General features: G+C 41.8%; 1 protein-coding gene across 1 annotated transcript in view; it reads right to left on the minus strand.

Moving 5' to 3' along the window:
* The window catches only part of GRM3 (glutamate metabotropic receptor 3), a 101,593-nt gene that overhangs the window by 43,321 nt on the left and 30,610 nt on the right, over positions 1-27,662 (minus strand). Inside the window, exons 2-3 of the mRNA XM_069003830.1 lie at positions 20,670-20,778; positions 765-1,368 (exon numbers count right to left, since the gene is read on the minus strand). Of these exons, the coding sequence (XP_068859931.1) occupies positions 765-1,232 (468 nt within the window). The 5' untranslated portion in view covers positions 1,233-1,368; positions 20,670-20,778. The remainder of the gene's footprint in view (positions 1-764; positions 1,369-20,669; positions 20,779-27,662) is intronic.

Below are 27,662 nucleotides of genomic sequence, written 5' to 3' on the forward strand. Positions count from 1 at the left end.
ACCTCCAGGTCCACTTCCACTGGGACATGCTCTAGCCACTCTTCCTCCAGCCTGCTGCACTGCAGGGGGTTGTTGTGACCCAAGTGCAGGACCTGTATTTGGCCTTATTGAACCTCATACCACTGACCTCAGTCCATTGATTCAGGCTGTCCAGATCCCTCTGCAGAGTCTTCCTACTCTCCAGCAGATCAGCACTCTCGCCTAACTTAGTGTCATCTGCAAACTGACTGAGGCTACACTTGATCGCCTGATCCAGGTCATTGATATTAAACAGGTCAGATCCCAATACTGAGCCTTGGGGAATCCCACTAGTGACTGGAAGTAAGATAAGGATTTATTTTTTCATTTTAAATGTCTGGTGTTAAAATGAAAAATGTTATGCACACGCAGCATGGCAGGAACACATATTCAGACGCATTGGTGGTATCTGTTATGACTGATGTGAAAGCAGAGATCTGTGCTTAGAGAAGTGTCCTAAAATGCAAAGTTCAAAATAAATACTAAGATTTTTGGAAACCTCAGATGCCCTCAGCATACACCATAACTAGAGGAAGTGGACAGCTGCCAGAGGTTTGAACTATAACAAGTGTTTTAAAGAGTGACTCAAACTAATGTGAATTCAGTAAAAATCATACGCCAGATTGACCCCTAGGGTACAGTGACCAAGCTAAGACTTGCTTTATTGGGAAACTTACATAAGCAGTGGTTCTCTCACTGGAATTGCAGATGAACGTCTCTCACCTGGGGGGGCTGCTGTGACTTACCTGTATGGAGACGCTGCTGTAGGAGCCGCCTATGACTCCTGCAATGAGCAGTGGCAGATTCTCTTGGATGGCATACGAGCCGTCAGGGCACATGTACTCTGTTTCATCCACTTTAGTCAAAGATGCCCTGACAAACTCCAAAGACTGTTCTAAGGCATATGTATCCCTGGAACACGTGTCCAAGATGTGAACTCCAAGCTTAATTCCTGGCAGCAAGTAGTTGTCTTTGTTGATTTCATCAATAGCAAACAGCATGGCCTCCAAGCGCTGGATGCCTCGGTCTTCATTGATTCTCCCACATTCTTCTATCCCAGTGCCTTTTTCCTTGATTGGGAATAAGCCTCCTAAGACCAGGTCTCCTTCTATCTTAATTTCCTTCCTGACAAAGCTGTGGTCACTTAGGGAAAGGAAAATTCCTTTGGAAAATAAAGCTAGCGCAAGCACTTGGAGTCTGGTGAACATCTTCATTGGTCCTGTTTTAGCAGCTCTAAGAAACACTGGTGGGAGCAAAAGCACAGTTCAGTCCTTCTGATCCATTGCCAGATATGAAGTGCTGTCCCACAAGCCAGTGAAGAACAAGCCAACAAGTCTTTCCACTGGACCTCTAAAGAAGAGATGGGAAGAATTAGAAAAGGCAAAAGGAGACAAAAAGATGTGAGATGCCTTAATCACACAACCATCCCTCCTTAAGAAAAACAAGACTCTTTTCCAAGAAAATTAAGGTAAGTAGATAAATAAGTAAGGGAGACATGAAAGAGGAAAATAAGAGACATGACAAGAAGGAGTCTCGTGTTTCATGCTTGCTCAGGGCATGAAAATGCTTGCAGCTGGACTTTTCTCTCTTTAATGCTAATCACAGTTTGGTGCTCGGATCAAAGGGCGAACACAGCAGTGATGTGTGTACTTAAGATGATTTTACTCTCACTAAGGTCAGGACAGTTTGCCAATGACCTGAAAAGGAGAGAAATCAAACCTCCGAGTGAAGATCACCTTGTAACAATTCTGTAAATTAATACACGTACACAAAGTCTGTTTATGAAACATAAATGCATGACTCGTCCATAGACTCCTTGTCAATGTATCTTCAAATTTATCGAAGTGGCTGCCTTGATCTCCCAATTCTGAAATAAACTATGTGGCAATAGTTAAACAGAACACTTTAATAATTTATTTCTGTACTTACCTTTTCCTTAACAGAGTATATACTCGTAGAGTTGCAGGGTTATTTATAATTTAGAAACACTTAGCACAAAGAAATTGAAATAAGCAACAATTAAGATTTAACACTGAATAATGAATGAACATGCTTATTGCAAGGCAGTTGTTTATCCTAGTACAATTTCAATGTTGCTGTACCAAATTGTATGAAATTATAGCTTTTTATTCATATTTATTCCAACATTGTTCTCTCATAAATCATTAATGGGTCAGATTCACTGTTAAAGGTCTCTCTCTGCTATCCTAATAGTCTGAGCTGCAGACTGTCTCAGCAGAATTTTCCATTCAGAAATGTCAATAGAAAAAAGGCTTCCTCATCCCTAAATGATCTCTCAGTAAGCTAGTTTGTTTATCACCTGTGGTTTATTAAACAGGTCCAGAAAATATATTTTCTGGTAATGTTAAGTGAAGTAATGATGTTGAATGTATTCAGCAGTACTTTCTGTATCAGACTTAGTACTCTAGTTTACCAAACATTATTCAAGTGTATACAGGGCATATAAAATAGTGGTACTATCCCATTAGAAATCATTATTAGACAAAAAGGTGACATTTGTCACATAAATGGCTGTGTGGTTAATAATTCAGTTGTGTTGACTTCCATTGTTTTCATCATTAATCCACCGTTTGGATAAAAACAGGACTTGGGATATTTTTTAATGCAACATCCATCTTATTTACCTGTGTTGCTCCTGTTGCCACTGTATCTCAGCAAACATTCATACATTTGTCCTTATAACATTGGCAAAATATAAGTCTTCCCTGTTTTACACGTGGGCAAAAAAGAGGTACAGAAAGATAAAATTCTCAGAAGATTCTAAATTCAGATTTTGATTTGCTTGGCACTCACAATCACTATCAAACATTGGAAAGGTCAACTGTGCCCTGAACCCCCTGGTTCCAACTGAGGCACCGATTCTGAAAAACTTCCTAAACAAGTTCTTCCAAGCTTGTTCCTGAGTGATTTAGCTAAGGTCATCAGCACAACCAAGAATCAAACTTTGATCTTTCTCAGTGCTCCTCTGATACCTTAATCATAAACCTTCTGGCTTTTATGTGAGTCTTTTATAAGGTCATATTAAAACAATCTGCTTTCAACAGCCCTTCAACATGACCAAGAACAACTGAGTTACCCAAAGAAAAGGCTTTAAAATGTGGCTCTCTATAAGGTTTTTTAAAACTGTCCTGGGACATACCTAGAGCTACAGTGGATTTACCCTCAACAGCAGGGAGGATGTTCTCATCTCCCTGACTGTTTCATAGGTTCTGGTTTCTGTAAATGGCATTGCCTTTCACCTTGCATCTCCTCCGTGTCTCAGGAATCTGTGTGTCTCTGATACAGCAGCAAGAAAGGACAGAAAGGTACTGAAAATTATTTCAACATTGCACATGGACAACTGATTTCCCCAGCAAAGAATGCAAAGGATTTCTGTGTTCTGTCACTTAAGCTTGTTACAGTGGTACTGCTGAGGGAAACTGGAATCAGTGATGGCACAGCAAGGGATCAGTCCCTGCAGAAGTCAAGGGGCAATCAGAGAAATTGAGGGTTGGGAACAGGCATGACCAGTACACTGTTTCTTCCTTGCCACTTTGTGTTGACAACACTGGTCAAGTTGTTGAAGGTGTCTAGGGATATGAAAGGAGGAGGTGGTGGGAACCCCATTTGGGTTGGAGAACACAAATGACTCATCCCCACAATCCTGCTCTATCTGGGGACACACTGCTTGGTAAGGGGCGTCCATGGGTGGGGGCCACCCACTCATGCCAATTGTTTTACCCTCCCCAGGGCAATGCCTGTGAAGTTCTGAGTTTGTCACAGGGGCTTTGAGACTGCAGGGAGACACCACAGATGCAGAGTCCTGCTTCCCAGGAAAAGCATCCTATTTTATGTGTTCAAATCCTCTCTTTATAAATGGAAGACAGTAAACAAAAACACAGCTTAGGGTATCAAACATGCTTTTCTCCTTCATCAGACTTGGCAGCCTGTGCATTGCTGCCTGTGTAGTGGCATTGCAATGTCCTGCTGAGGACCAGGGATGCTGAGCAGAGGGTGGGAGTGAAGCCATTAATGCAAAGGCTGATTTGTCAGGGGAGGCTTCCCTTCTGGGCTGTGAGGGATGGATGTCTCCAGGGTTTCTCAGCAGTGGGACTCCTGAGGGAATCTGAGACAGATTTGGGTGGTCAGTGAGCAGTGTCACTATGGTGACACTGAACAGACATCTTGGTATGTGAAGACTACTTTAAAGCAGATCACAGAGATGGGCTTGTAGCGCAGTTCCTCTCCTGTTCTCTCTGGTGTGCACCTCCCACATGCTTTCTCTGCAGCTTGCGTAACTCAGGACTATATATACAAACATTTCATACCTATTCCAGCTGATACAGCCCGTATTCCTCCTCTTAAACATGGTGAAGATACCACTGATCATATCCTTCCTGAAGTGATTTCACTATACTGACCACTCCAATTGGCTTTTGCAGTACCATCTTCTACTAAAAGCATGTTTCTGGGGTATTTCAAAAAGAAGTCTGTGCTGATCAAGCAGAAGTTCTTTTATATTTTGTTTATATTTAAAGTTTTAACATCAGCTACAGGCAGGGTTGTGTTGTTCTAGGTGTTAGTACTTAGTACTGTTAGTACTTAAAATATGTACATTCCTGCCCTATAGCCCTTGGCTCCCTGGTGGAAATAGAAGTAGACCCTGGGTGGAGAAGCAATGTAAATATCAACATGAAAAATAAACAGGCTGAAGGAGAAAAGTTTCCATGTCTGCATCAGAGGGTTTCTGCCAGCTTTGCTCTATCTGAACTTTAGCCAGAAGCACTCAGCTTGTGAAACATCTTCATTTGGCACTCCAGAGCTCCTTCTCTTTCCACCACCAAAAGTCCACAGGGGGAAGCTACACCTGCCCTTGGGGGATACTGTCAGCACTTCCCTTAGTGAAAGTAACTCACTTGTGTATAATAGCAGCTCTGCTGCTCTCACTGAAAATCTACTTCCCTCTACATCTGAATCATCAGTTTTGGTGGATTATTTATCTGTCTGTGAAAAGTTGATTGCACAAATTTACTGTTTCTTGGTGCAAGTTTGCTTATTTACTAAGGATGGGCACATCCTTGCTTCTACGAAAGCAACTAAAATGAGAAAGAATGTCTGGGGTTTCTGTGTTCAGTATCCCACTGTTATCATCTCCAAAACTAAATCTCTTTCAGGGCTATATTCACATGGCAGCTCTGGTCCTCTCCAGGCCTTCTCTCTGCAGCTCACGGAGTAGGTCTACCCGTGCTGTTGGTTCAGAGATGAATTCTTATCAGACTAAGCATTTTCAGTCTGTTTTTCCATAGGTGTCGAACTCCAAAGAGAATTGCAGTTGAATCTTTCATTTAGCCAGATGACTTATAAATTGAACCTCATTGCTCATACATCAGTGACAATTTTGTTCATGCCTTCCATCATACCAGCACCAATGCTTGGTACTGGCAATCCAGCACCCAGCAGCCATGCATTTTCTAGTTTTCCAGTTATAAGAATAGAATGGGAAGCCTTACTGAGAGCTGAGGCACTTCAGATTGCCTAGCTATTTTTCAACACCATTAACTAATGAATGGGACAATCTACATGACTGGGCTAAAACTCTGGAGAGGTTTCCTCTCTTCCCTACCATGTGCTATATCCTAAATTTCCCACATTTGTTCCCCTTCACAGTGTTTTGCAGGGCTCATCTCTTTATGCAGCTTCCTGACAAAGAAGAGCTGACGTGGGTGCCGGAGAAGATTATGTTTAGCTTTGTTGTGGGTGGCTCCCCCTTGGCAGTTGAGGATTTATACTGCATTATTCAGAACTATAATGTGTTACTGTGGTGCCTGGAGCCATATGTCAACTCGGTATCACCTGCTGTCCTTTGTAAACTTTCTTTGGAGGAGAACCATGCTCAGTGTCAGGTCACAGAGGAGGTTCCCACCACACCTGTGCTCTTGTGGCATTTTACAAATACTGAAGCTAATAGTTTCATCAATAGATCTTTCTCAAAGGTCACCCATCAGAGAAGTATCTTTCCCCAAGCCCTTGCTGTGCCCTCCAGATTTCATCTTAGGGAAGCAAATATCTAAAACAATTCCAATTCATCTCAAAATTCTGGTGCATCTTTCAAGACTGACACAAGAAGCTGAATGCAAAGATTTCTTTCTCTCAGAGATCATGGAGAACTTGCACAGTAGCATAGATCATCCAACACATTCATCACATTTATATGTGCCCTAGCAGAACTTGACCTTAATGCCTGATGAGAACTACACTGAAATATAGCATGTGTTATTTAATCAGAAAGAAAGTGATAGACAAGCTTGAGTCTCCTTGCCAATTATAATTAGAGATGTCGTCACCTCTGGAAGAGAAATATTTGTAAAGGAACCCAAACCTTGCAGTGATAGACCTGTGCCAAGCACACAAATTGCTCACATCCTGATTTTGGCTGGCTGAAATCTGGTAGCTTAAATCAGGACATAAAAGAAAACAAAGAAACGAACCAACCCGGGAAAAGTTGCAGAAAATGTGGTGAGGTGGAGAAAACAAGTAAATTTCTTCTATGGAAATGGAGAAGTTCCTTCATGAAATGTTAATCAGTTGGTGACATATAATTTTGCTGAAAATTAATCAAAGTGCTTTAAATTTCAATTTAAATGTTTGCTGTTGTAACTCAGATTTTTTTTCTTTCCTTGTGAAAAATGACAAAAATGGCTTTCCAAGTAGGTGATTTTGTGAATTTCACTTAATTTTGAAAACCCATACAGGAAAAACATTAATTAATGCAATTACCAGCAGCATGAGGCTACAAACCATACAAGTTCATGTCATGCCTAGTATATTGTAAAAGAGCTTGAAAAACCCTAAAAATTTACGAGAAATTTCAGTATAAAGACATATAAAGCAAGAGATTATATGTCAGTGTAGAAGTAAATCACCAGTCCTAAAATAAAAACTTGTATTTTGTTACTGTAGAACAAGAAGAAAAATTCAGAACACTGTGTTACTGTTTGTACTGTGTGAGCATCAACATCTGATGCTTTATGTTTTCTACAATGTCAACATACAGCAGATGCCCAGCCCTCTCCTCAGAGATCTATGATATCCTGTTTCAGAAAAAAAAAAAAATTAAAATATTAATCATGCAGGAAAACAGATGTCTCTTGCGTATTACTCTTTAAGTTTCCAGATATCAGATAACTAAATTTTAGATTAGAACTAGATGTATCAATTTAGCCTGGTGAGGAACAAGGAGCTCCTGAAGATCACCGGACCTTAATATGGTGTGGAAATATGGGTCTTTGTTACTTGTTAAAATACATGAGAGCATTTGGCACGGGTTCAGTCCTTCCAAAGTGAGCTCGGTCTCAGGAGAGGGAGTTACAATGAGCAGACCACCAGGGGCAGAGCTCTGGGTGAGGCCAGGCAGGCTCCGAACTCGTTAGGGTTTCTCCCTGCTCTGACAGTAAGTATATCCAAGTGCACTGAGAAGTCCAGCTGTGAGCCCGAGGCTTTGTGCCATCTGGACAGTTTGTGGTGTAATGATCTTGATGTAATGCAGGGTTAGACCTTTGAAAGCCCCACCATCTTTCCTTCTGTCTTCTTTGGATTGAGCTGAATCCTACTGCTTTTTGTCCATCTGCTATTTCTTCCAGGCATTGGTGACAGCTGAAAGCCCACCAGCAGTGACTGCAATGAACAGGCAAGTGCTGTGTGCTTATTGATTGTATGGTAGTTGACTTTAGTCTCAGCCTTCACGTGTGGTCCCAGAAAGACATGGAAAAGAAAAATGGGAGTATAAATCCTTCGGGGACAAAGGAACAGCTGGCTTCTGTGACCTGTGGATGTCACAGCAATTATTCCTGCTAGGTGGTGTGGGAACACCAGCACCAGGCTAAGGTCAGCAATGTCAAATGTTGGGTGAGAGAGGTGATGGCATAAGTGTGGAGTATGCTCAAAGTAAACCATGATGTTTTCAGTGTCATGTCCTGGGATGAAATATTTAGCTAAGAGAAGCTTTAAAACTTGTGCTTAATGCAAGTGAGGCTTAACTAAGTGAAGTTAACACCATCCAAAGTATAGCCCCCCGAGGAGTATCTGTGCATTTAGTCTTTAGACACGTATTTAACCTCTCCCTCTTAATTGATTCTTAAGCATCTATTTTTTTCTGCCCACACAGAGATCATTGCTGCTTTGTGCTCCTAATCACTTCTCAGCTCTCTGCAATGCCTGCAGGGTTTTTCTTGAGGCTGGATCTCCCCGTGAATCTGTGTTCCAGCCGAGGTGCTCTGCCTGGGCATTCTGGGCTCACTCCAGAGTGAGCTGCCAGATTTCAATCTTGCCATTCTGCCAAGATGTTTTCCTCACACTGTGGCAATACAGAAAATATGGCTGAGCCTTTGCATATGTGGAGGGCAGAGAGTCCTTTGTCATTATTGTTTGTGTTGAGGCTCAGTCTGGCTGGCAGCACAGCCAGCCTCAGAGTCACACCAGACTCACAGAGCAGCAGAGTGTGCACCCTTTCTTGTCTCTGTCTGTATGTGGGGTGACTTCTGCTGCCACCCAGCCTGCTCTGATGGCATGCAATCCTGGCTTGGACCCCCAATAGCAGCATTCAAACCTGGCTTGGTGCTGTCCACATTACTGGTTAGGATAGGAGAAACTGAAATAGCAAAGCTGATGACCAGCAGTGGGCAAAGTCCCCTCTGTGGCTGCTTCTCCCCACCCTGATTTAGTGATAAGTCAAATAAAAACCTTACCAGGTTGGTGCTCCCATCCCTGTCTGGTCTGAGCTGTATCTGCCAGTTTGCCACAGCAGTACCAAACACTCAGCTGGAAATTTTCCAAGTTAAGATGGCTCTTCTCATTTGCTGATCGAGGCAATATTTCTGCCTCTGACATATTCACTGCAAGCACCTCAGAGCAGGAGCTGCTGCCTTGCCTGTGGCTGTGGAAGGCTGAACTCTTGTCTCATCACCACTGCCGGTCCAGTGATGAGATTCCATGTGCCTAACTTGCTCGGTAACATATCGCAACATTTTAGGCACTTTTGACCTCCTCCAGGAGTATCTCCTGCCTACTCTGGTCTAAAAAAGACACTGGGACCCCCCAAAGGCATGAATTTATTTCCAATGAACATGTAGGCGCTTGCTTCGGGGAGACTGGTTCACCTAGCATTTACAATCTGAGGTCAAGGTAGGTGCCTGATTACACAGACAGGGTTTCACCTACTGGTCACTTGTTTTGTCGTGTTCCTGGTAACAACACAAAGCATTAGAAAGGGATCAAAACATGGAATGAATGTTCAGGTTTTTAAAGAAAGAGCTGTTTAGCAGTGGATTGTAGCTTTTTGATGTTTAGGTTTTTTGTTTTTTTTTTTTTTTTTTTTTTTTTTTTTTTTTGAACATAAAAAGATTAAAAATTTAACAACAGTAGCCTCTGTTGAAACGATCCTTCCCTCCTCCACCTCCGTCTACACCCTCCCCCCCCAGAGTCCAGACGGGTAACTCTTCCATCACATGAATGTTACCTCCAGGCTGCAGCATTCAGCCGAGTGTGAAATCACAATTAACGGAGCAAGTGTTTTGTAAGTGAGCAGAGACGGCCACAAATTACATCCTCCTATTAGCTGATTTTAGAACAACACTGTTGAACAGCTTCATGATTACTGGGCTGTGGCGTGTATTAAAAAAACATTAATAAAACATAATTGATTGTGAATTCTGCTTACTGCCTTTATAGTTTTAATCACAAAAGTCTGAGAAGTTTGTTGGAAACAAAAGCTGCCCTTAGCTATTTATGGGAACTGGGTTGTACTAAAAATTTTACAGAATTTGATTTGCAGCTGTTGTAAATCAGTAAACTACTGAAGCCTATGGAGTTTTCTGACTGATAGATTGCCTTTGCCTTTTTCTTTTCCAGTCAGCAAAGAAAGGCACAAGAGTAACTTACCTCCACCAGCAAGTACCCCTGAAGTGGGAACAATATCCTCGGTCTCTCAGACCTGCCATGCACTAGGTGTGTCCTTAGATGCAGGTAATGTCACCAATAGGGAGCAGGAGCTGGTGGCTTCTATTTACTGAGAAACAGGCAAATACAGAGCTATACTTCAAAAACACTCACATTTATGTCTTTCTTTTGGGCCCCAGATTGTTTTCAAAGCTTAAATCATGTATTCTTACAGGAACCTGGAATGTTAATTCTGATTCATGACCCTGTCTGGACTCATGGAGGGACAAGGTATGTCACAAAAGTTTATGGCTACATTATGAAACTTGGATGCCCTGCTATGAATTTATGGACTTTAAAAAGGCTGCTCACAATCAGTCAAATGTGGGACTTTGAAAGAATTTGAAGCCCAGCCAGTGACACAAATGGACTGCTCTTCTTCATCAGGTATCTAAATCTTACTCTCAGGCTGAGAATTCCCAAAACACTTCAGACGCTGCCTGAACTTGATCAAGGTGATGCTTAACTCCACACATAAGCCAAATTTAGTCAGAGGAAGATGGACCTCTGCCAAAATCCTCAGGGAAATAGGCTCAGGGATGTGGGCAAGATCTTGCCCTAGCTGTAACTATTTAAACAGTTTCCTCACCCCACAGAGAGGTGGCATGAAGTGAGGAGTAAACCTTACAAGTTCTGAATCTCTCCTGCTGTGACCACTAAAAATGCTAGTGCTAGGAGTGTTGAAAAATCTTAGAAGTGGATCTAAAATTAGGTAATATAATGCCTGCATTATTTATTGACTTTTTTTCAGCCTGTGCCCTGGCAAATAAACTTGTATAAACAGTGGGAGTAGATTGCTGAAAAGCATTTCCTGTTAAAGAGCTAGCAGCAAGGGTTATTTTCAATGAAAATAAACCAGAGAAAGCAAATTTTTCCTGTTTCTGCAAAGATTTATCTCATGAAGGCAGCAACAAACATGCCTTGTCTTGACCAAGGGAGTGACTTCTATTGCTAAGAAATGAAATGTATGTCAGTTACCACTCAGGCTCATCTCAGTTTAGTACTCAGCTCTTTGCAGAGGCATCCTGGAACAAACAACTCCAACCTGCACCAAGCTTCTCTTCTTCCCATACCACCTGTCCCTCCCTCAGATCTGATGTAAACTGCTTGCTTGGCTCCTTTCATGCAGCTCCACAGCAGTGTATGTACAGGCAGACATATATTTTTATGAGGAGAGCCAGAACCTCACACCCCCGACACATTCACTGCATTCTCTCACTCTAAATGGCCATTGCTATGGCAACAACAGCTTAACTCAAAATTTAGAGAGGCATTTAGCACAACTAATGAAAGAAGAGATGCGACACTGGGTAAAGCCATGCATGGTTCCATGGTCCACTGTGGCTCTATTCACTGATTGCTTCAGGACACCCTGGGGACCTTGCCACTTGTAGTCTGTCACCTTCTGCCCAGCACGGTGCAGGAAACAGCTTTCTCTAACACTGGCTTTGTCTTTATTCTTTTCTGTGCTGCCAGTAAATGGCTTTTCAGCCATCTGATCGGCCACAGAACTGAATTTGCAGTCCAACCAGCCTGGTCCTCAAAACCTCTGCCAGAATAATTCATGGCCTGGTAGTGTGAGCAGGGAATTCTTGCTAATGAAGGGAAGGAAAGACACAGGCCCTATTTAGAGTATCTGGAACAGTGCTAGTGTTCTGCATCAGCATATCTGGCGGCAGATGAAGGCCCAGCTGAGTTGTAGGATAAAGCATAGTGCATGTCTGTGACACTTCTCCTTGCAAGGAGTTTCTCTGTGGTGCCAAATCTCAGGCACAGTGACAAAGTAGAGGAAAGACAAGCATGAATAACCTCAACGATTCCTAGTGAATTCATGTCTTTCTAAAACCTCTGCAAATTTTGTCCTGTGTTCTTACTTATGGCCACATCTTATACAAGCCAAGATGAAAGGTCTACAAGGAGAGGGATTTTTTAGAAGGGCATGAGAGGGAGTAGATTTACAAAAGATCTAGAGAAGAAATTCTTCGCCATGAGGGTGAAGAGACACTGGAGCCAGTTGCCCACAGCAGTTGTGGACTCCCCATTGCTAGAAGTGTTCAAGGCCAGGTTGGACGGGCTTGCTAGCGGGGTTGGAACTAAATGGTCTTTAAAGCCTCTTCCAACACAAATCATTCTATGGTTATTCTGTGACGATGATCCTTTGCTTTGGACAAAGCACAAAATTGCCAAAAACTATTCAGAGAAAGTTCATGTCTAATTTTAGACATCTAAAGTGAGGTTCCTTCTTTGGAACCCAAAGCTAAACAGGATGAGCCTAGGTCTTAACTGTGCTCCTTTCATTCCTCACTAGAGGCAGACAAAGAGTTTTGGTCAAGGAAGAGTTAAAAATGCTTTGCATGGATGTTTGCATAGAGGCTTATTATTTCTTGGAAGGTACAGTCCACAGTAAGGATGTACTCCTACCTCACTCCAGGAGGAGTTAGATCTGATTTATTTTGGGAGAATCAGGACTGGATATTCTTTCTGTGTGGCCTGTGTGCCTTCTAATAACAAGCTCTCTTGTTATTACAGTTCTCATTGCAATCTAAGATTAATACTTGTATCCCAAATTTCACCGAGGCCAGCATGAATGAATAACAATCCCATTAAAGAATTCAAGAACTGGCCAAGAGTCACTAGTTGTATTAACGAAACTGAACCAGAGGTGAGGATTTCATTGCTTTGCTTGTACTTTCTGGCTTTGATCAGGCAGAAACTTCATGTCTGCCAGCATTTCTACTGACCACAGGAAGGCAGAGCCATCCACATGGCAGTGAGCATGCAATGAAAGCCATTTTGTGATAATTGCCTCAAATTCTCCTGTCAAGCAGTGACTGAAAAATGAGAGCTGAGAAACCACAAGACCAGGTGCATAAAAAAAAGTAGGTTAGGAATTGTACATGCCAGATTGTGAACCAGAGTGCACTCCCCTCAAGGGCATATTCTTCCAGTTCCATGGCTTGTTTCATGGAGAGGAAGATGATGGAGAAGAACTGTCTCTGGAGATTGTCTCTTTTTCCTGGGGCTGTGGTGTTACTCCACGTGCCAGTGCCATGGCTCTGGGAGGCAAAGGGCCCTACATCACACGTGATGAACTGCAGAGGTATCTTCGAGCAAGGAGAAAATTCAGGAAGCAAACAGCAGCCTTGGATGTGGTTCTGCTCCAGCAGTAGCTGAGCAGCAGCTCTGGGTGTTGCTGAGCCTGGGGACAAGTTCTGGGGGTCTCACTGAAAGTGCCTGGGAAGAGGGGAATTACACAAGCATGGAAATGTGAAAGAATTTGAGGGGAAATTTTGAAATTCAGTTTCTAGGGCAGATAGGTTTGACAACATCCTAGACCTTTAAGCTACATGACATCTTGCAGAGACAAAGAACTTCAGTTCCCTGAGTTTTAAATTGAATGACCTTATGTGCTTTTTAGGACTAGCACATTAAGTTTGGCATCAAGCAGTGAAATACCCTCCCTTCATGGCTCAGGCCTAGCTGCCTTTTTCTCAGGAAAGCAAAATCAGCATGGCCAACATCTTCTGCCTCTTCCTATTCCACAGAGGAATGAAAAAATATACATGGAAAACAGGAGAGGCCTGTGAAACAGGTGACAATATTTAAAATGGGAAATCCTATGGCATCTCTCCAATATAAAATGAAGACAACACTTGAGTAACAGCCTACTCTTATCACAGGCTGCATGATTTTAGTACATCCTAGTGGGTTGTAGAAGTGACATCTTCATTTGCAATAAAAAAGTGTCAAAGATTGCCAGTACTCCTGACCAGAGGAATTCTCACTGGTATAGATAAGCCACTGACTGCTTTGACTGTGCCCTACCTGTAGCTTTCCTATCTAAAACAAGTCTGCAAGGCCTGACATCAGGGTTTGCTGAATTCAGAGCCAAGCTTTCAGTGATGTCAGTCAAACACAGGCTATCCCCAGGTGACATTTGTGTTCCAGTTTGAGTGTTTTCTTTCTGACATAGTATAAGACCAGGGCATTTTATTTTTTTCCAAGACAGATACATTGTCTGGCAGTTTCCAGCTGATGTAAGATAGGTTACAATAGTGATACAGCCTAATTATGGAAAGCCTCTTTGCCTGTGGTTTCCTGCAGGGGGGTTTTTTGGTGTTTGCTATGTGGCTGAGCTCACTTTTCCGCCTTTCTTTATCAAGGGATTTTAATCTCATTCTTCATTCCTTTTTTCAGCCACCTTCCTTTCCTCAAAAGGAAACCTGTAAGAAATTAATGTCTTCAAATGAAGACATTATGTATTATCAAATGTATTTTGTACGATTTTGTTGACACTGGCTAGCATTCAATCTTTATTGGAATTGGCAGTTAATGTAATTGCATAAGCCCTATTTCCTTAGAAAAACAGCCTTCAAAAGATCAGAGCATGCTACGAGAACTCCTCTATCCTTGCATTGTACCAGGCTCTAACTTTTACACCTCCCCTGTTGTTACGTAAGCCAATAGCACAGCTTTATTCTCAGAATTTGTCAGTTACAGAACGTGATTCATCTAATATACTTTAGACATTACAATAGGATGAAATAAATTGCACACTACTGTATCTGTTTTTCTCCATGGACAGTGACCAGGGACTGTAGAACTGGACAAAGGAATTTTCTGCATGGAGTGGACTCTTCAGACTCTCATTTAGTCAGTGAGGCCAACATGGCCAAAAGTTGTTGGCATGCAACTCATTTCACAGAATCACAGAATCAGTCAGGCTAGAAGGGACCACAGTGGATCATCTGGTCCAAACTCCCTGCTCAAGCAGGGTCATCCCAGAGCACATGGCACAGGATTGCATCCAGATGGTTCTTGACTATCTCCAGTGAGGGAGACTCCACACCCTCTCTGGGAAACCTGTTCCAGTGCCTGGTCACTGCACAGGACAGAAGTTCTTCCTCACATTCAGGTGGAACTTCTTGTGCATCGGTTTCTGCCTGTTGCCTCTTGTCCTCCTGCAAGGCTGAACAGGCTCAACTCCCTCAGGCTGTCCTTGTAAGAGAGATGCTTCAGTCTATCATCTTTGTAGCCTCTGTTGTACCCTCTCCATGTCTCACTTGTACAGAGGAGCCCAGAATGGACACAGTATGTATATGTGGCCTTGCTAGGGGTGAGTAGAAGGGCAGGATCACCTCCCTGGACCTGCTGGCAATGGTTTTCCTAATGCATCCCGGGATATCATTGGCCTTCTTGACTCCTGGGGCACATTGTTAGCTCATGGACAGCTTGTTGTGCACCAGAACCCTGAGGTCCTTTCTATTTTAGGCTGATTCACACCCTACATTCTATTGACAGTATTGATGGAATCCACATATCATCACTCAGTTCACATGAGACATCAACAACAAAGAAATCTAGATAAGATGGACTCTCCTACATTCTCTCAGATGTTCAGTATAGCAGAGGACTGGTCCCTCTGTCACATTATTTAGATGTTATCATGCCCTGGTAGTATCAAACCTTGCGCCTTAGCATTAAATGCCCTCCTCTGTGAGTAGGAGCAATACCATATGAAATAGGGAGAACTCACATTTTGCAAATCCATCCTCTCTGTGGGCAGTGTTTCGGTTTCATTCTGGGATCATTGATTTGCTAGCTTTGAGCTGTTTCCTTCATCAAGCCCAGAGGATAAGCTTTTTTTGCACTGCATCTTTCTCTCTTCTATGGCTAATGCTAGTTTATTCTCCTTCTAATCTTATGTAACGCATTTACAGGCGGATACATCTGTGATATGCTCTTTGGCTGTTTTTTTGGAAAAAATATGAATAAACCAGAATAAACTGGAAGATTGTCAGTGTATTTTGCAGATTATCTGTGTTCCAACTCTACTCACAGGAAAATGCAAAGTCGATTAAAACCCACCAAGTGTAATAAATATGTTTTTTGATTCTGTCAGCATGGCTAAAGATAAAAGCTAACGGCAAATCCATAATACATTCATACAGATCAAATGATCTATCAATCCATAAGCTTGCATTCATGACAGATAAATGCTCTTATTATCTTCATAGCATGCCCCAGTTAGTCCAGCATGAACTTGGTGAGTTAACTTGGCACTGCAGTCAGGGTGTTGGCATGCAGGAAGTTTGTTTGTTACAATAGCATTTTAAATGCTGAAAGTTCCATTTCTTCAGTCTGTGGACGGTTCCTTTCATTGATTACTGCTCAGCTCAGCCCCTCAGCAGCTCTCAGGTGTATCCCACTCCTTGTTCCCAGTTGCGACCTCCTTGTGTTCCTCTTCCAAGCCTTCCCCCTCTTCGTGCCAGCAGCTTCTTTCTCCCTAGTTATTTGTACACTGAAACTCAAGCAGAAAACACCCTACATTTCCATTCACCTAGGGCTTGAGACAATCATATGATGGAAAATATTTGAAAAATTTAACAAGAGGTACCACAGACAGAGAAAACTTAAAATTTTCAAGATAAATTCAAGAATTTGTGTCCGTTACCAACATGACTCTTTTGTCTGGTCCACTGGTTCAGTGAGTCAGGGGTATTATAAACTTGAACTACGTGTTCTCTTGTATGAACAGACTGTTTTGAGCTAGGACTGTAATCACAAGGAATAAAACTGTCTAATGCAATGGCCAAATCAAGTACCAGTGAAAGAGGCTCCATTTGTGTCAATCATAGTTATCTTGTTGATGGATCTGTCCCATTGTTAATGTTAAAACCCTCTTTGTTCTCTTGTTCCAGCTATTCAGAATTATTTATTCATCCTGAATGAATATTTTGTGCTTAAACTGAATCTTAGAAGCTTATTTAGAACCACTTAAGAACTTAAATTAAATATGAGTGTAATGTGGAGAGCCATAGAAATGAAAGATCCATAATTTTTCAAGTGTAAAATTAAATTCCTCCCTCCTTTCCTCTCTGATTTGATGCATCTAGTACAAAGTATATGGAATTTGAGTAGGTGTACTAAGAAATTCTGAGAGTTTTGATAGATACCTGCATGTGAGAGATACACAACTATTGGAGGTCCACAGAAATATATCAATTGATCTATCTTTACTGATAGAAGTTGCAGATTTTCTCCATTTACATTTAAAGAACAGTACTGACTTATGAATTTTTTCCTATTTTATCTATTGCATCTCAGGACCCACAGGGAAGAAATTAAAAACTCATCATCTGGCCAGCATGGAGGCTCAGAGCTTTGATGGTTTCAGCTGCTAAGCCTGCTGTTTCACAGAACCCATTTTTGACTCCTAGATCTGCTTCCCAAATCAATGTGCTGTTGTTTGGTTGGAAGCAATACAGTTCCAGACAGGGTTAGCAGTTTATAAAATTTCCATCAGCCTAAGCATAGTGGTGAGCATATATGTGCATGCATGCATGTGGGCTTTGTTGCTGTTTTCAGCATTCAGGAAGCAATTACAGGAGAGCATTAGCTGTGCTTCAGTGCATACTGTGAGTCTAAAGTAATGGCATGATCTTCACTCAGAGACCAAGAGTGTCCCAGATGGATCAGCAAGGCAACAGGGAAGTAAACCCACAAAACAACTAATTTTCTCTAGGTTACTTCTCTGTTTTGAACACCCAGCCCTTATGCTCAGAAATATTTTTTTTTTGTGGAGTTATGAACAGGTCTCTCCTTTTCAGCAGCTGAATGGGTAAAAAAGATTTTTTATTTCCCCACAGTTACAAATCCCTTTATTACAGGGTATGATGCCATCCCTGTATTTTAGCAATGAGAAGCTGTGGAGAAAACAAAGTATGGCCTGAATCAATGGCAGAAGAAGCAAAGACTGCTTCTTTCCCAGTGTCAGCATAAAACTCTCAGAGATGATGAATGTCTAAGAACAATGAAGAGAACATGAAGCTGTAGGCAATGGGGTATTACCTTCAGTACAGCCTAGTCCATACGCAAGAAAAAAATGGCTCCTGTTAAAAGACTGATACAGCTGCAAAAAGTAAACACCATTTAGGTTACCAAAACACTTTTTCAGGTCTTCATCATCCAAAGCCAATTTGTTTCCCCTCAAAAACATCCACTGAATTGCCATTTCTCTTTACCAGTGCTGCCTCACTTAAACTAGACAACTATGGCCACAGTGCTAGTCCTTTACAAAGCTATTTGTCCATAAAGATAATTAATTTCAATGGGGAAATGCATAGCCAGCAGCAGAACCAAGAGAAAAGAGCTCTATGATAATAGGTCAGAACTACTTAAAGTGCCCTGAATACTCATTGTGTTGTTGATGAGAAGGAGCAAACCCTGGCATTTTCTATGAAGGTGTCCTTCAGCACTTTTTGACTGTATGACAATCATCTAATTTAAATACTGACTACCCCAAATCTCAGAAAAACTCATGTACATCACATATTTCCCACACTTGACTCATTAAAGCACATGAGTTTTTTGTTTTTTTGGAGGTGGCTTTGGGCTCACAATATAATACACAAAATTCCCTTCCAACTGTTAGAAAGACTCCAGTCTACAAAGTAAACCAGCACAATGAAATCTGTTTCTCGTCTCATCTGTCTTTGGCTCTTTGTACCTATAGAAAATAGAGATAATATTACTTTGTGACCTTGCAGCTGTGTCCTAAGGATTAATGCTTGCGTTACACGCTCCTGCAGTGAACGGCAGTCGGGTCAGTGAGTACACTCTGTTCTCCTTTGCATGGAGGTAAATCAGGTGTGCCTCTGATGGCAGTAGAAATTTGGCCCCATTGGATGAATCCCATGATCTCCAGGCTTTAGATAGATTCATTCAGCTGGCACCATGCCTCAGACCTAACTTGAGTGTTGTGACGTATCTTGCAAGGAAAGGTATTTTTGGGTTGTGAGAGAGTATATCGATAGGTAAAGCAGGAGCTAGTGGCGTGCTGGTAAAACAGGAGATACTCTCTGGAGAATTATATCACCTGCTCCCTCTAAAAGAACTGGTAGAAGGACCATTCAGTAGGGCATGTGGGGTCATCTCTCTGCTGCTAGCACATAGAGAAAAAATCCTAAGTCAGCAGTTTTTCTGGGGCTCACTCTCCTTTCTGGGCACATGAAAGTTCCTTAGGAAAATCCCATGGGATTTTCAGAGAATCTGGGTTTGGCTGCTGCTCCAAAGTGCTATCTGGAGAGCCTTTCTAATGGTTGTGTGGAAGAGCAGGGAAGCCAGCTGAAATATGAGGGTGTCAATAACGCCTATTGAGTCTGAATTCCCCTGGGCCAGGGCCCAGGTGTAGACAGACACTGTAGGCAGAGTGCTTGGCAGGCTGGCTCTGATTTCTGAAGCCAGGCTTCATCCTACAGCCATGAGCAGGGTGGTTCTGGGAACTCCTCACTGCACTGAAAATAGCAGCCCAGAGCTCATGCTGCAGCCCACGGTGTGCTGGGGGATCTGGGCAACAAGGAAGCCCTCTCCCCAAGCGACCCTTAGTGTATCATGCCTTGACAAGCACCAGCTAAAACCTCAGCATATACCAGTCAGGCAAGCACTAGTTATTATTAGTATTAATTATTCATATATTTCCATTTTATTTAATAACTCAGTTACAACTATTCATATTACTGTCTCTTTACTCCAGCACTTACACAGACTCAGAGGGCAGATGATAAATACATTTAATACTCCCTCAAATGCAAATGTTTTTGTTTGTTTTTCAATGTTTACTTGCTTGACTGGAGCATTTCACTTGAGCTTCATACCCCAGTTAGTTATAGCAGATTGCATGGTGGGACTCATGCCTGGGTAAAGGTAGTTTGCTTGCTTTACAACACCAAGATAAATACTGGTCTGAAGCACTGTCATGAGGTCAATCAGGTCTAAGATTTTAAATGCCAAAAGACTTACAATTCCATCCTGACAGCCCCTCTGCTCCTTCTCATCTTTTCCCCAGCAATAAGAGTCATTTAAAGCTTTAAAATATGGGAAGCAGAAAAGGAGTCATTAATTTTACTTACACAACAGCATTCACACTTGTAAGGCTTTGACAGCCTCCTTAAACCCAAAGGAATTCAGATAGCCAAGGCAAGGAATGCGTACCAATACTTGAATTGGAAGGACATAGTTTTCAGGGCTGAACACATATTTTTGTCCTGTGGGAAGCTGACAGTGATGAGAGTATGTAGGATGCTTTACTACCGCATTCACCTGATGCTACTTAGTGTCCCCCCTCATCTTGTTCAGCATATTCCCTTTGTGTTTCTTAAATCAATAGAACTGCAGCGAGCCAACAGATAATTTCAGTATTTTGTAGGATGCTCTGCCCTTACCACCATGCTTAATACCTATTGTTTTTGGTAAGGCAAATAAACTCCTTAAATGTTATATTTGCTACTTAGAAGGAAGTTGACTGTGTGTTTTGGGGGATAAGAAATTCAATTGCAGAAAGCTAAACATATATGCGTGGAGCTGAATGCTTTTGGAAACAAATTCTGTGGGCTTTCATATTTGTATCACTGTCATGATTTTGGATGGAAAATGGAAAACTTGTGATGAATGCATAATAAGCCATTGCATTTCCATCTGAGACAGAAGGAACGTGCTTACTTCTTCAGAAGGGAAGACAGATGAAGGCAGGCAAGCTGCAGAATAAAACAAGAATTAAGTGATGGCCTCTGGATGATCATTGTTCTGCTATCTGTTCATTATCTGTCTGGGTGTAGGTAGCAAACACCACATGAATTTAAATAAAACCCATTACTCACACTCACTTACAGACGTGATGATAGGAGTTGCTTGACAGGTCTTACACAGGAAACTCGGATGTAATTGAGCCCGTTGCTCTGTTGATTCTCCTCCAGCAAAATTCTCTACCTGTGCAGGAATATTTTAAGACCTCACTAAATTTGACGGATTGTTAGGGTTTTTAGCTTATTTGTGTTTTGTATCATTATTGGGTGCCTACAATAACAGATGGTGAAATCTCCCGAGTAAGCCAAATGCCAGTGATTTTCCTTACAGGATGTCATGCAAAAACACTAACAGCTTGGTTCCTATTAGTACTAGAAACCGATGGGCCAGCTCCAGCACCTTTTAAAGTTCCTGGGTGTCTTTGGATCAGCTTCTTGACACAGCTGAATGAGGCAGGCAATCTGCTTTAAAGACTCCTTTAATACTCCCAGAGTTTCTGCTGAACATCCTATCAAAAAGGCTAAAAATCTCTCTTAAAGAGCACTTTCTTTTTAGAATACACAGGTTCCTTTAGAGACAAGTAAAGTCAGGGAAGTTTGCAGAAGAATTTAAAACACCCATTTGTTTTTTACTTCTTGAATCAGGGACTTCTCACTTCTGAGATGGCCACTGCTGGTGGTTTGTGTTTGCTGGAGCACTTATAAGATTGCACTTGGCATAGGTGACAACCAGCTTGGCCAGGCTTGTCTTTCCTTGGTCTTTTCCCTGTGTCTCTTGCTGTGCCATATTGAAGGAATATTGCTTAATGGGTATAATGGGATATTTACATCTATTTCATGCTCCTAGAGCTGTCCTAATTGACTCTTTTCTCTCATCATGATTAACTTATCATCTGCTGATCATGAAATCTCAATAGAATTCATAGTTCTCTGTCAAGTGTGACTGTAGGGACATTTCTCCCTCCCTGTAAGTCTCATACTCCCCACTGGTGATATGAAAAATGTTGGAGTCCTTTCACCATTTTCATGGGCTTTGAGAGTAAGTTTGGACGTATTTATGAAGTCCATAAATTTAGATTGTCTTCTATTGATATCTAACTGCATTTCTTGTTGAAATTCTTATTTTCAAGTACACGTATCTAATTATGATCACTTTTTAAATTAGATTTCCTTTTGAATGAACTGTTGATGGTCCCTTAAAAAAGAGGGGTTTGCTTTGTTGGATCTCTGATCTGAACAGGTTCCAAACTGGGGACAAGGTTTGAGTCTTTTCATTGCATTTAAAGAGAAAGGGGGAGAAATTCTTCTGCTTTCCTTCCTGGTTCCTCTGAGGATGTAACTGAATTTCTGACAAATACTGTATTTTAAGAAATGTGTAAGTATAAGCAGGGGTCCTAAAGAGGTGAAATGCTCACTGCAATAGGCTTCATACACACACCAAGAGAGAGTCCTTCCCTCTTTATATCTGGGACTGTCTGTGTTGGACAAGAGTCAATAGCTGGTAATGGACACTGAGTGACATGGTAGCAATAGTGACAAGATGTCTGTCAACTTCATACAACCCTAGTTATGTACAGATGTTTGTTGGCTTGGGCTTTCATTACTCTAGGCCCCCTTGTTTTTCAGAGAGGTAAGCCCTGAACTTATCCACTTTGGCATTTTCCGTGAGGGAGGAGAGAGGTAGCAGAGAGAGAGGAAAGAAGGTGATTCTTATGAAATGTCTTCAAGGATAATTCATTTCTTTTGACTGATGTCTATGGAGTTTTCATATTTATTCGGAAGGAAATCATGCTCAGCAATTGTCATTACCTCCCAGAGAAGTGTTGCATTTGTTTGAAGGTATATTTGACACGTATTGTGTCAAAGCTCATGTCTCTCAGACATGACATGTGACAGCTGAAATTATTTGATATGCTCCAGTTAAAGGAATTGAGAATCAAATTCCCAGGGGCTGTGGACAGTTTGTGTACATAAAGCTCTCTTTTAGTATAAAGGAGATTTTTCAAAAGCATTCAAAATCAGTTTTTCCTGCTCTCATAGAGTTAATTCTGGATTCTTTTGATCAACAAGGTAGTTCTTCACTACATCTGAGCCTTTCAGTTTGGCTGAAATGATCTTAGCAAATAGTCATGGACCACTCTGGTCTGGATACCATCTGACAGATGGCCTTTACAGAGAAAACCTCTGGAGCTCCAGAACTGGAAGGTCCCATCCCACAGATCTGGTGTGAATACTGCTGGGGTTAAGACAGTCTCAAACCTCTTCCCAGGAGCTGTCTTGGGAGAGTTATACTGGTCAAAACTCCATGGCTGGAGACTATTTTAGCCTTTAAATGATACGGTCATGTTCTCATGTCTGTCACTGTTTAGGAGCTGTAGTTGCAATCTTTGAGCTCCTCTGCCATCAGTACAGATGTTCAGAACTGTGCACAGTCCTTCACATGAGAAGCTGCACCCATGCATAGCTATGTCTGGTCTCATAAAGTAAACCTCTGTGGGACCGTTCTGAGGCAATGAGATCATTAGGCCCACAGTGGTGGGCACTCATCCAGCTGGCCTCTGCCAGCCTCTGAGAAAGGGGCCCACATTGTAAATGTATCTGGTAAATGATCCCCACTATGTGCTAAGTCTCCACACGTCTATGAATTATTCAGAACAATGTCACATCCCAAAAGAACTCCAGGGACCATTCAAGCAATTTCTCAGTATGGGCAATCAGGATTATATTGTCAATGTCTTTTCACTGGCACTGTTTAGCTCATTAGTAATACAAAAAGACAGTCCTTACCACTTCTGCTAGAGAAGTCTTGCCTGATGCATCCTAGCACTCAATTTGCTTTGCTAATAGCTGCGTCAAGATTGTCCCTGGGCACCATCTCCCGGTTGGGAAAACTCATGAGCCTTTTCCTATGAGGTCTCAAGTATAAGCTTCCAGGTGCTAACTGAAACTCCTCATACTTTCCTAAAGTTGAAAGCTCTCCAGTCAGTGAATACAACTTCCAGAGTACAGACAGAAAGGGTATTTTCTGCAGGTATAAGGTGGTGTTGGTGCCATTGCACAGGATGCCATTTGAAGCTTGTACACAATCCATGTATTATTGTGAAAATAATAATTGAAGTAGGTAGAGGTATAAAGAAGGACTACTACAAAAGACAGTGGACTGATGAGACTGTTTTAAGGGGAAACAATGTGGCTTCACGTGTTTAGCTTAGTGAAAGGAAAGCTGAAGTTTTTGACAGCTATGCACAGACACCTCAGGGGTCTGAGTACTCAGAAGGGAGGGGATTAAAAGACATTGCTGGAATTAGAACAAATGACTGTAACCTGGTCCTGAATAAACAGACATTGGAAATTATAAAGAAGTTTCTAAACAGCAGAGGAATGAAGTTTTGGAAAAGCTTTCTGACTGCAGGAATAACAGTCAAAAAAGCAAAATTTAAGAGGTAGCTGAAGAATTCCAAAGAAGGGATTATATGACCTGATGGTTCATGACAGCAAGAACTGAACTCAGTGACCAAAGTCATCCCTTCAGGTCCTATCTCTGATGATCTGAAAAGTGTTTAAGAAGATCATGTCCCATTGATCGGCAATGACAGAGAAGGTGGAGACTGAGTCTCAATCTCTCCATATTTAAATGCAGCCTGATACCCTTGAGCAACAGTCCTGCCATTCCGTATAATAGCAAAAGAGCCCAGGAATAGCTACTGTGGAGACAGTAATTTGATTTACCCCAGTTATGAAAGAATGGACTCAAAGAGTTATTTTTCCTAAACTCTAGTATCTTTTTTCCTGGATATGCTATAATCTTGAGAAATAAATTGGCAGATATCTAGATACAAATTTTAAATCCATGAGACCTTAAATGCAAGAGCTTTTGTATCCAAATGGCTGCTTCATGCCCTAAATTCTCTGAGTTGTGCTTAATTCTTGCAGCACATAAGGCATGTAAAAACCACCCACTCACTACTTCAGAGCCATTTTTCTTCATCTAAATGAAATTTCTTTAGTTCCATTCATCTTTACAGCTCATTCAACAGGTCCCTCTGCAGCAGTGAAGGGGAGCATGTTTCAATGTGCTAATCCAGCTCAGAGATGGATTAATTGACTCACATGCCCCTCTGATCACTAGCCAGATGTCTCTCCCCAGCTGGCAAGCCTTACTAATTTTCTTGTTGTTGTTGTTGTTAATTCTGGGTTTCCAGCCAGCGGGGGCTCAATCAAGGGCAACATGCCCTCTGCCAACATTTTGTATTCTTTGGTCTGCTTTCCCTTGGGCAAAGACATTCAGCTATGAACCTCCTTCCCTGGCTCTTTGTCATCTGGCCTGTGGCCCCTGGAGAGAGCTCTCCTGGTGCAGTTGCACTTGTGTATCTGGCACCTTGGGCCACCACGGGGCTGTGCTGTGAATATTCAGGGTGGGTGAAGGAGGCCTGTGGGGCCCAGAGGGCCAATTCCAAGAAGTGATATAAAATTTCAGGTCTGTGCACTGAATTTTTGGGGGAAAAAAAGGACTAATAACAGGAGTAAGAAATATTTCCTTCATCAGGCTTTTCACCTTTCAGGTGAAAAGAAATTTCTATGAAATGACATGAGGGAAAACTCAAGAATGCTTAAGAGGACTGTGCATGGCTAGACCAGTTGGGGCACTAAATTGGGAAGCAATGTAACATAAAGGGTGGTTTGAAGATGTATGTGTGCTCCAGGCTCTACTCCTTACTCTGTCATTGCCCTGGTGTCTTGGGCAAGACACTTCACTACTCTGGTATTTTCTAATGCCTAGGAGAGTTTGGAGTATTTTTAAGATACAAAATTAAGATAATTTTGGGATATTATTGCTAATGAGCAAGACATTAGCATTGCTAATGAGCAAGACATAAAAATTAAATATAATATGCATCACTGAACATACAGCCATGTATTTTCAGCATGAAGGCTTCTGCCATGACTTGCAGTGATTTGGCTAAAACCACGACGTTGCCAAATGGAAAGGTGTCAGTCTTGGCCAGACTGTAGAATGCTGTTTGCTCTTATCCCATTGCTTGTCTTGGGTCATCACCGTTATCACATTGAGTAGAAACTTAATGTACAAGAATTCAGCTGGATGGTGCAACTTTTATTCACCTCAGCAGTGGCTTCCTCACACACAGGTTATTGGCAGTGGTCACTGAGGGAAGGCAGCTGAGAGCACAGGCAGCAGTAGGAATATTTGAAGATTTGTACTGTTTTAGCACCAAGGCCCAGAAGTTCAGCTATGCATACAGCTGGAGCATTCCCTGAAGATGGAACACTGGTTTTCTAATTTCTCACTAATGGAGGTTATTAATCCCAAGATGTTAAAAAAAAGGAACTGCTGGATTATATTAATATTCTTTTCTTTCCTTTTTTCATTTTTCTTTTTTTCTCTTTCTTCCCCTTTTTTTTTCTTTCCCCTTCCCCTTCCCCTTCCCCTTCCCCTTCCCCTTCCCCTTCCCCTTCCCCTTCCCCTTCCCCTTCCCCTTCCCCTTCGTTATAATGACCTGACAGAATTAGTTCACCAGAATGGAAAAGAAAAGCAAACACTTCTCCTGTTTCTTTCCATTAGAAAAGAAGTTGCAAAATATTGTTTCATGACAAGGTCAAGAGGAGCACAGCTTGAGAAGAGAGAAGTAAGAAGTTCATCTACGGTGTGAACATTAAGAACTCAGCTGCATTTCTATGGACCCAACACTTACTACTCCAACTAAACATGTGGACAAGGTCATTTCTTCAGCATTTGAGCAGTTGCTTACAATTCTTAGGGATGTAAATAAGAAGAAAATCTCACTCTTCTAATTCAGCATATTTGGTCATTTTTAGCTAAGGTACATGCTTTGTATAAATCTTTTTCCAAAACCACAAATTTCTTCCCACATCAGGCACAGCCCCAGGGAAGTTGTTTTACAGGGAAATAAAGGCTTCGACCTTTGATCACTGTAACCTGGCTTCTCACAATCCTGAAAACAAGTTTCTAAAAAATTGAAATGTGAACAACACACACCATCAATATCACTTACTGCGTTGTTAGGTGGTAAATTTTCCCCACAGGGGGTGAGCAATTCACTTGATGTATTTGGCAAAGGGTTTGATTCTCCTCCCCACTGGCAGCGATGTGGTGCTGACAATCTCTCTGTTCTTTGATGGGGCTCAGAGCAAAGTAAGGGAGAGCGGAGTGAGACTCAAAGCTCTGTGAGTGCAGAGAAAGGCGGGCTCTGTCAAGAGAGGGTTTATGCAGTCTGAACAGCGAGCTGCAATCTTTGAAGAAAAGACTTCAAAGAGAAAAGGAGAAAAGAAACAATGTCTAATCTTCATACAAATGTGCTCAGGGGTCTCTGAAATTCAGAAACTTCTAAAATCTAAAAATTAATTATAACTTGCCAGAAGGAAGCTTTATTCACAGGTAACGGTTGCAGCAATCGGAGTCCTCTATGTATAAAACTCATGGAATTGAACTGACTAAAGCTCAGTAAACCACCCTCCTTCCCTTTGGTGTACTTGCACACTTTCCAAGTGTTTGATGTTATCCTTCACATTGCTTACGTGGAACACATGACAGCAGCTCCTAAAATTTTGTCTTTGAAAGGAGATGTACTTGGAAATATTTTGGTACAAGAACTGTGACTCACAGGTTCACATTAAAACATGCAACAAAGCGATGCAGCTCCTCGGCTCCTGTAGAGCAATGCAGCCCTCTTGGCTTGTGTTTACTGCAGCAAAAGACAAGACTCTAAATAATTCTTCAGCTACACAGCTGCATAAATAACAAGGAGTGCTGGGGGTAACCAAAAGCAAAGCACTCCTGTTCCGATTCCTCTTAGCAGAATGGTGTGTTTAAAACGGCCCTCAGGACAGGTATCCAGAATATCTCAGCACCTCACAGACTCTCTTGTATTTGTTCTCATAATGCCCTTTTGTGCAAGCACTTCTCATATTCATTTTACACTTGAAGTCTGAAAGCTAAGGAGGTGGTAAGACCCATGGTTGCCGGGCAAGTTAGTGATAAAATCAAGAATTAAACATTTAAGTGTCTGGAGAACTCAGTTACATGATGGT

This window comes from Aphelocoma coerulescens, chromosome 1A (assembly GCF_041296385.1).
Source record: "Aphelocoma coerulescens isolate FSJ_1873_10779 chromosome 1A, UR_Acoe_1.0, whole genome shotgun sequence".
NCBI classification, from domain to species: domain Eukaryota; kingdom Metazoa; phylum Chordata; class Aves; order Passeriformes; family Corvidae; genus Aphelocoma; species Aphelocoma coerulescens.